The 13,578-nt window shown below is 36.5% G+C and overlaps 1 protein-coding gene and 1 long non-coding RNA gene across 5 annotated transcripts in view; one reads left to right on the top strand and one right to left on the bottom strand.

The window, feature by feature from the left end:
- Positions 1–255: 255 nt before the first annotated feature.
- The window catches only part of CFAP43 (cilia and flagella associated protein 43), a 107,992-nt gene continuing 94,669 nt past the window's right edge, over positions 256–13,578 (bottom strand). For 3 of the 4 annotated variants that reach the window (XM_077947455.1, XM_001106544.5, XM_015148105.3), the window contains 6 exons: positions 12,890–13,002; positions 11,450–11,609; positions 3,980–4,144; positions 2,466–2,546; positions 1,682–1,835; positions 256–666 (listed from right to left, as the gene is read on the bottom strand). In XM_077947455.1, the coding sequence (XP_077803581.1) occupies positions 500–666; positions 1,682–1,835; positions 2,466–2,546; positions 3,980–4,144; positions 11,450–11,609; positions 12,890–13,002 (840 nt within the window). In that variant the 3' untranslated portion in view covers positions 256–499. The remainder of the gene's footprint in view (positions 667–1,681; positions 1,836–2,465; positions 2,547–3,979; positions 4,145–11,449; positions 11,610–12,889; positions 13,003–13,578) is intronic. The other variant, XR_001447280.3, reaches the window with a different exon arrangement.
- Positions 6,496–10,131, top strand: LOC144331336 (uncharacterized). The gene is made up of 2 exons (XR_013398393.1): positions 6,496–6,629; positions 7,265–10,131. It is a non-coding gene; the product is annotated as an uncharacterized LOC144331336 (long non-coding RNA).

A 13,578-nucleotide genomic window follows, 5' to 3' on the forward strand; every position in this document is an offset into this window, starting at 1 on the left:
TCTCATTGGTGAGGCAGGGAATAATCTAAATATTCTTGTAATTTTTTTCTGATTATGAAAGAAATGCTTACTGAAGAAAATGAGAAACAGAAGAGCATAAAGATAAAAATTATCCATAATCTCAAAACTTTTCTGACAGTTTTATAAAATTAGAAATGTTTGGCAAAGAATTTCTTTTTAAGACTTTCTATACCATAACTATGAAAATATCTTTGATCTGACTCAGATTAAATGAGTAAAATAGATATTGAATACTTTCTGACTTCAAGTGTTTATTCTTGAATAAAAATAGCAATTCATGGTATTTTACACATTTATTCATGCAGGACAAAATCTGTATACAATTTAGGCTAAAATTAAACAATTTTTTATCTGAAACATGCAACTAAGAGGACATGCTAATTCAATTTCTCAGTAAGAAAGAAAAGGAAATCATTTTACCCAAATGAAATGATTTTTTAAATGATTGATTTGGCCTTGTGTTTTCCTGCCAGCGTTTTTACATTTGAACAAGAGCAGGAAACGTTTTCATCCTTAATCTTTCAACTTCAGTCTGTAGTATTGAAATCTGTTCAGCTTGTTGTTTTGAAATATGTGTTAACTTCTGCTGTTGCATCATGTTTTCATACCGTTCTTTGACAATCTTTTCGCAAGTCAGTTTAGACCCTATCCCAAAAATGAAGAAGGAATTAGATTATTTATCAATACTTTCAAATACAGAAGCAGCACTCAGAATCAAACATGTGGAAGAAAGGCTGGTAGCAAAAAGGCATATGCACTTGTATGTTTATTGCAGCACTATCACAATAGCAAAGGCATGGAGTCACCCTAGGTGCCCCATCAACAGTGGACTGGAAAAAGAAAATGTGGTACATATACGCCATGGGACACTACATGGCCATAAAAAAAAGAATGAAATAATATCCTTTGCAGCAACATGGATGTAGCTGGAGGCCATTATCCTAAGCAAATTAACACAGGAACAGAAAACCAAATACCACATGTTCTCACTTATAAATGGGAGCTAAACAGTGGGTACTCATGGACATAAAGATGGCAACAGGAAACACTTGGAGGCCAGGTATGCTGGCTCATGCCCGTAATCCCCGCACTTTGGTTAGCTGAGGTGGGTGGATCACTTGAGCTCAGGAGTTCAAGGCCAGCCTGGCCAACATGGCAAAACCTACTCTCTACAAAAAATACAAAAATTAGCCAGGTGTGGTGGTTCCTGCCTGTGGTCCCAGGCACTTGAGGGGGCTGAGGTGGGAGGATCACTTGAGCCCGGGAGGTGGAGGTTGCATTGAGCTGAGATCATGCCACTGCACTCCAGCTTGGGCAGCAGAGGGACACCCTGTCTCAAAAAAAAGGAAAAAAGAAAAACACTGGGGACTACTAGAGGGAGGAGGCAGGGAGGGAGGAAGGGCTGAAAAATTATTGGGTACTATGTTCAATACCTGTGTGACAGAATCATTCCATACCCCAAACCTCAGCATCACACAATATACCCAAGTAACAAACTTGTACATGTACTCCCTGAATCTAAAATAAAAGTTGAAATTATTTTTAAATGATCTATTTTTAAAGAAATGCTGGTAGCTTTTTAACTATTGTATACATTTTAGGATTACTGATTACTTTTAAAGAAACTTACAGTTGGTTAAAGAAAAAAAAACATGCTTACCCATTGCATTACAGATATCTTTTCTCTCTGAGACAGCTACCAACTCTTCTCGTAGATTGCAGCTTAGGGTGTAATTTGCTATATCTTTTTGATTGCTGAACTTTCCAAGTTTTTTGAGTAGTTTCTTGCAGTTTTCCACATTCTTTTTGTGGGTCTGAAATTTTTGTTCCCATGATACCCCACAAAATTAATTTTGAAAAATGTGATTTATCCTATAAAGACATTATTCTTATATTTTAAATACATTATCATCATTAAGATAACATCTTACCACCATATCTGTAGTGCCTGGCATAGTAGGCACTCGAGTTATTTGTTGAAAGGTAGAATGGTAGGTTAATAAAAAATTTTAGAAAAAAATTTTGTATATTCTTAAACTGAGAGAATATTTTAAAAGCTTGAGATTGCTTTGTTTCTAATGTATACTACATAATAAAAACTGACCATTTTTATTCAGTTATGATTAAATAAAACCTTTCCAATGCCAAGGAAAGACTACCAACACTCCCATTACATAAATCCTAACCTAATGTGAAATAGAAAATCCACTTATACTCAGATATGTCCCCAGGGGTTAATTCTAATATTAAAGGAAGTGCTTAATTTTATTTCATTGGTTACGGTTGCAAAGACACTACTTAGCAACTTCGAATTACCTCATGAATACTAGTAAATAACCAAGATTTTATTAGGGTCTAGGTAAATTCATGATTTGAAACACTATTACTTTGCTCAAATGATTTACAACTGTTAGGATATAATAACCAATGTCTTTGAGACTTACCTTATCTAAAACAGCAATGGTTTGTTCCATTATTCCAATCTGAATACTAATCAGAGCCTCATAGTTTGGTTCATTTAGGTACTTTGAGATTAAAAAAAAACAAAAAAACCAGGTAAGGATATTTTTCTCTCTTTCAATAGACAACTTTATAAAGATTGTTTTAGTTTTGAAAATTACTGTTTTTCATAACAAATATCTATGTAAGTTAAGATTGATTTGGCTTGGCTGAGTGTGATGGCATATGCTTGTAATCCCAGCACTTTGGGAGGCTGAGGCAGGTGGATCACCTGAGGTCAGGAGTTCGAGACCAGCCTGACTAACACGGTAAGACCTCATCTCTGCTAAAAAATACAAAAAATTAGCCGGCATGGTAGCACATGCCTGTAATCCCAGCTGCTCAGGAGGGTGAGGCAGGAGAATTGCTTGAACCTAGGAGGTGGAGGTTGCAGTGAACAGAGATCACATCATTGCACTCCGCCTGGGCAAAATGAGCAAAACTCCATCTCAAAAAAAAAAAAAAAAAAAAAAGATTGATTAGGCTTTTGTGCCATAATATTTCCTTGTATTTAGCCATCAATATATTCATGTACACTAATTATTACATCAAAGCACAAATTACAAATGCCTACTTTATTTTCTCATTCATTCAGTCATTTATTCAACTCACCAAACATTTAAGTGTTCCACTTGAGTCCCACATAACAAAGTCCTAGTTAAAGACACTGAGGGAGATACAAAGATAAATAATATGTCCTAGTCTTCATGGGAAGATGATCACATAGATATGATTGGTTGCCAGAAGACATGTAGAGTGTCATGCTAATTCAAAGGTGGTTTGTAATGAGATGGAATTTCTCCAGGCTTGGAAAATCAAGAAAGGTTTTGTGAAGGAGAAGGTGGTATTTAAACTAGACCTTGAAAAGTAGATTTGAGATGTACAAAAAAGGCAAACTAAGAAGAGCTGCTGGGAGGTGAAAACTATAGAAATGGGGCATGGCTTGGAAACCACAGAACTTGCATTAGTTTGTAGAAGTGATCGTTGAAGTTAGAAAAACAGAGGACATCACCCAGGGAGAGGTATGGAAAGAAACACAAACATAGCTAAGGGCAAAATCTTGAAGAATGGCTACATTGAAGTGTTAGAGGCAAAAGAGAAGCCAGCAAAAGAGGCAGAGTGGTATGACATGTTGGAAGAAAAATTAATTTGGGGTGATGAAAGTCAAAGGAATGGGAAATTAAGATGGTTAAATGCTACAGAGAATTGAAGGACCACTGGGTTTGACAGGAAATCCTTAGTGAGCTCTGAGTAGAATGATCCTACTAAATGGGTCATGAAGAACTGGAGGCTGCAAATGTAAACTATTGGAAGAAAAATAACTTACAGATATATTTTGAAACACTCCTGGCTTAGAATATGCTTGGTATCACAGAGGCTTCTTATTAAATACTGGTTAAATGAATAAATACATTAATGAACAAAATTAAAACTATGTAAGGGGCTAGGGAGAATTTACCTTTTGGCGATCTCTTGAAAAAAATAGCATCTGAATATCCCAAGCCTTCTGATTTAGATCTTCCCTTTCCATCTCCATTTTCTTATGTTCCCACTCAATCTGAAGTATTCTTTTGTGTACATCTTTAGTTTCCATCATGCTAGCAATTTTCTTTTGTCCTTGAGTCTTTAAAAAAGCACATTAGATATCCATATAATATGATTCTGTATATAGAACATAGAATATTTGAGGCTGAATGCTATTTTTAGAAAACACTTGGATCACAGAGATAATTCCATCTTCTTTTTAAGAAACAGACATTAAGGCCAGGTGTGGTGGCTCACACCTGTAATCCCAGCACTTTGGGAGGCCGAGGCGGGCGGATCACGAGGTCAGGAGATCGAGACCATCCTGGCGAACACTGTGAAACCCCGTCTCTACTAAAAATGCAAAAAAAATTAGCTGGGCGTGGTGGCGGGCGCCTGTAGTCCCAGCTACTCGGGAGGCTGAGGCAGGAGAATTGCGTGAACCCAGGAGGCGGAGCTTGCAGTGAGTGAAGACTGCACTCCAGCCTGGGTGACAGAGCGAGACTCCGTCACACACACACACACACACACACACACACACACACAGACATTAAAAAATGGCTTCTTGGGCAAAATCTGATCACTATAAAGCATGATACTCATTAAACAGAAGGGATTATAAGATACATTTAAATAGCAGAGCCAATTTACTTTATATGTCAACAATTAGGCAGGAACTTTTTTTTGCTGTCACCCAATCTACCAACCTGTATGCATTTGTATTCCTACTCATTGTCCTCACACCTGATGCTGGGTGTGGTGTCTTATGCCTGTAATCCCACTACCTTGGGAGGTTGAGGCAGGAGGAATGCTTGAGCTCATGAGTTTGAGACCAGCCCAGGCAACAGAGCGAGACCTCAACTCCATGGAAAATCAAAAAATTAGCCTGGAATAGTGGTGCACACCAGTGGTCCCAGCTACTCAGGAGGCTGAGACAGGAGGATCACTTGAGGCCAGAAGGTCAAGGCTGCAGTGAGCCGTGTTCATGCCACTGCACCCCAGCCTGGGTGACAGAGGAAGTGCAGTGGCACTTCCTGTCTGAAAAAAAGGAAGAAAGAAAATAGAAAAACAATAGTCAATCATGAAACCAAAAGTTGGTTCTTTTAAGAAATCAGCAAAATTGACAAACCTTTAGCTAGACTGACTAAGAAAAAAAAAAAGGCTCAAATTGCTAAAATAAGAAATGAAATCAAGAATATTACTACCAATATTACGGAAATTAAAAGGATTATAAGAGAATACTATGAAAATTCTACACCAACAAATTAGATAACATAGATGAAATGGAAAATTCCTAGAAACACACAAACTATAAAAACAGAAAATTTTAATAGACCTAAAACAAGTAAATAATTGAATCAGTTATCAAAAACCTCCCCAAAAAGAAAAGCCCAGGACCAGAAGACTGATGAATTCTATCAAACATTTAAAGAAAAATTACACCAATACTACTCAAACACTTCCAAAAAATAGGAGAGGAGAGAACACTTTCTAATACATAATATGAGGCCAGTAGTACCTTGATACCAAAGCCGGAGAAAGACATCACAAGAAAATTATAGACCAATATCCCTTATGAACACATACACAAAAACAAAAACGTTCAATAAAATACTAGCAAACTGATTCCAGCAGCACATTGAAAGGATTATAACTATGATCAAGTGTCATTTATCCTAGGATTGCAAGAGTAGTCCGCATAATCAAACAATATAATATACCTCATTAATAGAACAAATTTAAAAACCCACATGATCATGTCAATTGATGTAGAAAAAAATTTGACAAAATCCAGCACCATTTAATGATAAAAACAAAATATATGCAACAGACTTGGAATAAAAGGGAACTTCCTCAACATGGTAATGGGAATTTACAGAAAACCCATCATAACTTCATACTCAATGATAAAAGACTGAAAGGTTTCCAACTAAGATCAGGAACAAGACAAGGATGTCCCACTTTTTGTCACTTTGATTCAACACTGTAATAAAAATTCTAGTCATGGCAATTAGGCAAGAAGAAGAACTAAAAGGCACCCAAACTGAAAAGATGTAAAACAATTTCCATTCACAGATTAATGAATCTAAATATAGAGAGAAAGTCATATAGAATCCAAAAACCCTACTAGAGATAATAAATAAATTTGGCAAAGTTGCAGAGTATAAGATCAACATGCAAAAATCAATTGTATTTTTATACATCACCACTGAAAAATGTGGAAAATAATTAATAAATCAATTCCATTTACAATAATATCAAAAAGAAAAAACCTAGAAATAAAGTTAATCTAAAAAGTATGTGTACAAAGAAACCTACAAAATATTGCTGTAAGAATATAAAGATTAAATAAATGGAAGGTCATCCCATGTTCTTGGATCAAAAGACTTAAGACGGTACTCCTCAAAGGAATCTATAGATTTAATGCAATCACTGCCAAAATTTCAATGGCTTTTTTTTTTTTTTTTTCAAATCCTCAAATTCATATGAAGCTGCAAAGGATCATGAATAGCCAAAACAATATTGAACACAAAAAGTTGGATGGCTAACATTTCCCTACTTCACAGAAGAAAACAGGGACTGAGGCCAGGCTCAGTGGCTGATGCCTGTAATCCCAGCGCTTTGGGAGGCTGAGGCAGGTAGATCACCTGAGGTCAGGAGTTTGAGACCAGCCTGGCCAACAAAGTGAAACCTTGTCTCTACTAAAAATACAAAAATTATCTGGGAGTGGTGGTGGGTGCCTGTAAATCCTGGCTACTCGGGAGGCTGAGACAGGAGAATTGCTTGAACCCGGGATGTGGAGGTTGCAGTGAGCCAAGATTATGACACTGCACTCCAGCCTGGGAGACAGAGCGAGACTCCATCTCAAGAAAGAAAAGAAAGAAAAGAAAAGAAGGAAAGAAAAAGAAAAGAAAAGAAAGAAAACAGGGATAAATCTTCATGACTTCAGATTTGATTCTTAGATATTTATTTATTTTATTTTTTGAGACAGAGTCTTACTCTGTCACCCAGGCTGGAGTGCAGTGGTGCCATCTCACCTCACTGCAACCTCTGCCTCCCGGGTTCAAGCGATTCTCCTGCCTCAGTCTCCTGAGTAGCTGGGATTACAGGTGTCTGCCACCATGCCCGGCTAATTTTTGTATTTTTAGTAGAGATGGGGTTTCACATCTTGGCCAGGCTGGTCTTGAACTCCTGACCTCAGGTGATCCACCTGCCTCAGCCTCCCAAAGTGCTGGGATTACAGGCATGAGCTACTGCACATGGCCTGATTCTTAGATTTAACACCAAAAACATGAGACAATCCATAGAAGGGGATAAAATATTTGCAAATTATATAAGGGTTTAATATCCAGAACATATAAAAAACTCTTATAACTCGACAACAAAACCCAATTTAAAAATGGGCAAAAGACTTCAGTAGACATTTGTCCAAAGATATACAAGTGGTCAACAAGCATATGAAAAGATGCTCAATGTCACTAGTCATTAGAGAAATTTACATCAAGAATAAACCCACTAAGATGGCTGTAATTAAAAAGCAAGCAAGCAAAGAACAAAAAAGAGAGAAAATAACAAGTTTTGATAAGGATGCAGAGAAAGTGAAACCCACATGCTTTGCTGGTGGAAATATGAAATGGTACAGCTACTGTGGAAAACAGTTTGCAGCGCCTCAATCAGTTAAACATGCAATGACCATATGATCCAGCAATTCCACTTCTAGGTATATATCCCCAGAGAACTGAAAACAGGTTTTCAAAAACTTGTGCATGAACAGTTATAAGCACCACAATAGCCAAAAGGTGGAAGCAGCCCAAATATTCACCAGCTGATGAATGGATAAACAAAATGTATATCCATAAAATGAAATATGATTTGGTCATAAAAGAAGAATGAAGACTGATACATGCTACAACATGGTTAAATATTAAAAACATGCTAAGTGAAAGAAACCAGAAAACAAAGGCCACATATTGTATGATTCCATTCATACAAAATACTAAGAATAGGCAAATCCATAGAGACAATGCAGATTAGTGGTGTCCAGGGGCTGAGGGAAGAGGTGAATGGGGAATAACTGCTTCATGGGTGTGGGGTTTCCTTTTAGGATGATAAAAAATGTTCTGAGGCCGGGTGGGGTGCCTCACTCCTGTAATTCCAGCACTTTGGGAGGCTAAGGCGGGAGGATTGCTTGAGCCCAGGAGTTTGAGACCAGCCTGGGCAATATGGTGAAACCCCATCTCTACCAAAAAAATATAAAAATTAGCCAGGTGTGGTGGCACATGCCTGTAATTCCAGCTACTGAGGTAGGAGAATGGCTTCAGTCTGGGAGGCGGAGGTTGCAGTGAGCTGAGACCATGCTCTGGCACTCCAACCCAGATGACAGAGCCAGACCCTGTCTCAAAAAACAAAAAACAAAACAAAACAAAAATATTCTGGAACTAGATAGAAGTACTAGCTGCACAGCTCTGTGATGTACTAATTGCCACTGACTTGCACACTTTAAATGGTTACAATAGTACATTTTATGTGATGTGTATTATACCACAATAAAAATAGCTCTAAAAAACTAAGTTACAAAGCAATCAACACACCTAGATCAGAGATGACAGGTGTTAGAACTATCAGATGGGAAATGTAAAATAATTATGACTAATTTCCTTATAAAGAGTAGAGCATGGAACAGTGGAGAAAAGGTAACTTTATAGTAATGAAGCCTGACAAACACTACCTCAATTCAGGTGGTCAAGATTCAATAAACAGTGATGACATGTTGATAGCATGTATCCTTGAAATCATGTGCTGAGAGGGTATTTTACCTCTGTGGTCTCTGTCTCCATACTCCAGGTGAATAGTGATAAATACATCAGAGAAACCACAGTTGAGGCACATTCTACAAAATAACTGACTATTACTCTACAATAAACTGTCAAGGTCATCAAAAACAAGACAAAACTGAGAAACTGTCACTGTCTAGAAAGAAATGACAATTGGCCGGGCGTGGTGGCTCACGCCTGTAATCCCAACACTTTGGGAGGCCGAGGCAGGTGGGTCACCTGAGGTTGGGAGTTCAAGACCAGCCTGACCAACATGGAGAAACCCTGCCTCTACTAAAAATACAAAATTAGCTGGGCGTGGTGGCGCATGCCTGTAATCTCAGCTACTCAGGAGGCTGAGGCAGGAGAATCACTTGAACCTGGGAGGCGGAGGTTGCGGTGAGCTGAGATTGTGTCATTGCACCCCAGCCTGGGCAACAAAAGCAAAACTCAGTCTAAAAAGAAAAGAAAAAAAAAAGGAAAGACATGACAACCAAATAAAATGTATCCTGATGAGATCCTGGAACAGAAAAATGACCTTAAGTAAAAACTAAGGAAGAGTGAATAAAGTTTGTGCTTTAGTTAATAATAATGTATCAATATTACTTCAATAGTTGTGACAAATGTACCATACTGATGGAAAACAATAAAAATATAAGGAACTGGATAAGGAGTATATGAGAATTCTGTGTACTATCTTTACAACTTTTTTAAAACAAAATTTTTGGAAAGGATAGACAACATGCATGAACAAATGGGGAATTTCAGCAGAGGGATGGAAACTGTAAGAGTTAAACAAATACTAAATATAAGTCTATCTATCTATCTACAATAATATGGTAACAGATATTTTGCCTTTGATGGGCTCATTATTAGACTAGACACAGCATAAGAAAGAATGAATGAACTTGAATATAGGGCAACAGAAATTACCCAAACTGAAACATAAAGAGGACAAAGAGTGAAAAAAATGAGTATCGAATATCTAAGAGATGTGGAACAATATCAGACAATCTGACACGTGTGTAATGGGAATCCCAGTAGAAAAAGAGAGAGCAAACAGGGCAGAAGAAATATTCAGAGATAATCAATGAGAATTTTCCAAAGATAATGACAAATATCAAATCACAGATTGAGGAAGCTCAGAGAACCTCAAGAATCTCACGCACACCGCCCACCCCCCACCTAGACACATCGTGTTCAAACTGTTGAAACCAAAGATAAAAAATCTCAATGCCAGACACATTAAATTCTGAAGAACAAAGATAAAAAATATAGCAGAAACCTTATCAGAAACTATATAGATGTTCAGAAGAAAATGAACATCTTTAAAATGAAAAGAGAGAGAACAAATGAACGAACCTGGCAATCCAGTGAATCTAGCAAAATATCTTTCAACAATGAAGGTGATTAAAGACTTCTTCAGATAAAGAAAAACCAAGATAATTCATTACTAGCAGGCTTGTACTTCAATTAAGTTTAAGGAAGTTCTTTAAGCAGAAGGTAAATGATACAAGATGGAAATTTGGATCTAAACAATGAAATAAAGATCTTTTGAAATAGTGAAAATTAAGGTAAATAGAAAATACCTCTTTTCACATTTTTATTATTCTAAAAGATAACTGTCTAAAGCAAAAATAATAGCAATATGTTTTGTGTTTATAGCATTTGTAAAAATAAAATGTACAGTAGTGTTATCATCTAATTCCCAAATAGCACAAAATCCCCAAATATTTAGAAATTAAATAACACACTTTTAAATAACCCGTGAATCAAACAGGAAGTCACAACAGAAATTAGAAAATATTTAAACGAAAATAAAATTAAAACACAAAATATTAAAATTTGTAGAATACAGATAAAATAAAGCTTATAGGGGATATTTTTTTAGGACTCAATTATACCTAAAGCTTATAGGGAAATAACATTAAATGTTAATATTAGAAAAGAAGTAAGGTCTGAAATCAACTAACCAAGCTTATCTAAGATTATCTTTGCCTGAGTAGGCTGGGCCTAACAAAACGATGGCATACTAGAATGGACATTTAGCTCTGTGATCCTTCTTGAACCTTAAAATTATGGAGGGAGCTTTTAAAAAATACTCATCCTGGGGATGGGGTCCGGGAACATTTATAAAGTTCTTCAAATGATTCTAATGTGCAACCATAGTTAGGAAACCACTGACTTAACTGAATTAAAATTACTTATGAAAATGGGAGAATAATGTAAAATATTCAATATAGCAGGCAATATGTTTTGTCTTTAAAAAAGTATAATTGGCCAGGTGCAGTGGCTCACACCTGTAATTCCAGCACTTTGGGAGGCCAGAGCAGGAGGATCACTTGAGCTCAGGAGTTTGAGAACAGCCTGGGCAACATATTAAGACTCTGTTTTTACAAAAAAATAATTTTAAAACAATTAGCCAGGTGTAGTGGTGTGAACCTGTACTCCCAGCTACTCTGGAGGTGAAGGTGGGAGGATGTCTTGAGCCCAACCTTAAGGCTGCAGTGAGCCGTGATTGTGCCACAAGACTCTAGCCTGAGGAACAAAGCAAGACCTTGAATAAAAATAAAAATAAAAAGTATAATTACCCGAATCACAGAATTCAAGTCTTCAATTATGTTCCTGTTGATGAGAATTGCATCAGAATACTCCAGCACTAGCTGGAAATTTTCTAGTTCTACTTGTCCTTGTTTAAGAAGAATTTGGATTGTCAAATTCAACTGGAATCTCACTTTCTCTTCCTGTAATCTAAATTGAAAAGCACTTCAAAGCAAGTAGTTGTAATATATTTCAAATTTCACCTATTATCTGAGAATATAAAAATCAAACATGCTGGAGATTAGTGTGGAGAATATTTTCCTGATGATGAGCTTTCCTAGAGGTCTCTCTGAAACCTCTTCCTATTGATGCAGAATTACACCTGGGTTGCTCAAAGAATGGTATGGACAGAAATACATTTATAGATTTTTACTTTAGGATTAAGAAAAGATTGTATAATTTGGACTGTAATAAAAGTAAAGTAAAAATGAAGAAAATAGAGACACTTTTAAATAACAAATCTGGCCGGGTGCAGTGGCTCATGCCTGCAATCCCAGCATTTTGGGATGCCAAGGTGGGTAGATCATCTGAGGTCAGGAGTTTGAGACTAGCCTGGCCAAAATGGCGAAACCCTATCTCTACTAAAAATACAAAAATTAGTGGTGACAGGCGCCTGTAATCCCAGCTACTTGGGAGGCTGAGGCATGAGAATCTCTTGAACCTGGGAGGTGGAGCTTGCAGTGAGCCAAGATCGTGCCACTACACTCCAGCTTGTGTGACAGAGTGAAGCTCCATTTCAAAATAAATAAATAAATAAATAAATAAATAAATAAATAAATAACTCTATTAAAATTCTGAACTTATTTATTGATTTCTGATACTATATTAAGAATATTTAATATGTAAGTTACTTAACAAATCTATTTCTGGGCAATTCATATTCCTCACTATAGCCTAGATCTAAAAATGATGTGTAACAATGAATTTGGGAACATCAGAGAAGTATTTATCGATGAGGCTATAAATATAGCCAAAAAATGAAGCAAGGACTTAAATATCTTAATCACTTAGTCAACAACAAGTTCCCCTAGAGAAAAATATATCAGTTGGCTGTGTGTCTACATGGAAAGTTCTTAGATGTCTGATTAATTTTCCACACGGTTAGCTTATATGCCTCGAGCCCCAAAGTACTGACTGGAAGAAACAGGTTCTTTGTGTTTTTATGTGGAAGGGGCTGACTTAAAACAATACTAAGATTTTTCTGAAACTTGCTTATTTGTAAGAAGAGCAACAAAACGTGGGAAAGTTCCATCCTGAACCAAGGTCTTATGTAACAAAGCACGCTTTTTAAAATGCAAATTTTAAAGCACAGTGCTGGAAGGGAGATAGCTGTAAAGCAGTCAGTAGGCCTTCTCCCGGGTGATAACACAACCTGACTTAGCCCTAATTAGACTTTGAATAGGTGAACATGAAAGAAAACTTCAAATTACAGGATGAGTTCATGGAACACTCTCTCAATCTCCTGTTGCACCTTCTCTTCCTCCTCAACTCTTTTCCGGAGGAAAGTTGCCATTTCCAATAAGTCAGCTGCTTTCTGCTTTACCTAAAGAAACCGAGCCAGAAACATGTCAGAACATATGGAGCTTCAATTTTAGACAACATACATCTTTTAACTTTTTAAACTTAAAAACCTTAACAGGTCTATCTTTCAAAGAAAGTAATAAACATTTAAATTTAAATGTCTAAAACTTACATGGCATGTAACAATTTGAACAATTTGAAAAGTATCAAATTTGCTTCTTTGTGAAAATCAAGTATGCAAGCAACTATAAATTCTTTTATATCTTATTTTTAAAATTTGTTCTCATCACTTTAAATGAAACTATAGAAACAGGTACTTTAACAAAAATATGCCAGCCTGATGCATGTGGGCACTAAATTTAGGGAATTTGGGGGAGTGGTCAAGAAGCAACAAAAGGAAGGATTCTCTTCCCAAATAAACACACTCTTAAATTTTTACTCATTGCTACATTCTAGCAAAACTATAAAGTTGGCTCTGCTGAGCCAAATATAATTCTAATCTATGCAAAATGAGATAACCTACAACAGTGCTGTCCAAGAAAAATATAATGTGAGCCATAAATGTAAGTCACATATGCAATTTTAAATTCTGTAGTAA

The sequence above is a fragment of the Macaca mulatta genome, chromosome 9 (genome assembly GCF_049350105.2).
Source record: "Macaca mulatta isolate MMU2019108-1 chromosome 9, T2T-MMU8v2.0, whole genome shotgun sequence".
Classification (NCBI taxonomy): domain Eukaryota; kingdom Metazoa; phylum Chordata; class Mammalia; order Primates; family Cercopithecidae; genus Macaca; species Macaca mulatta.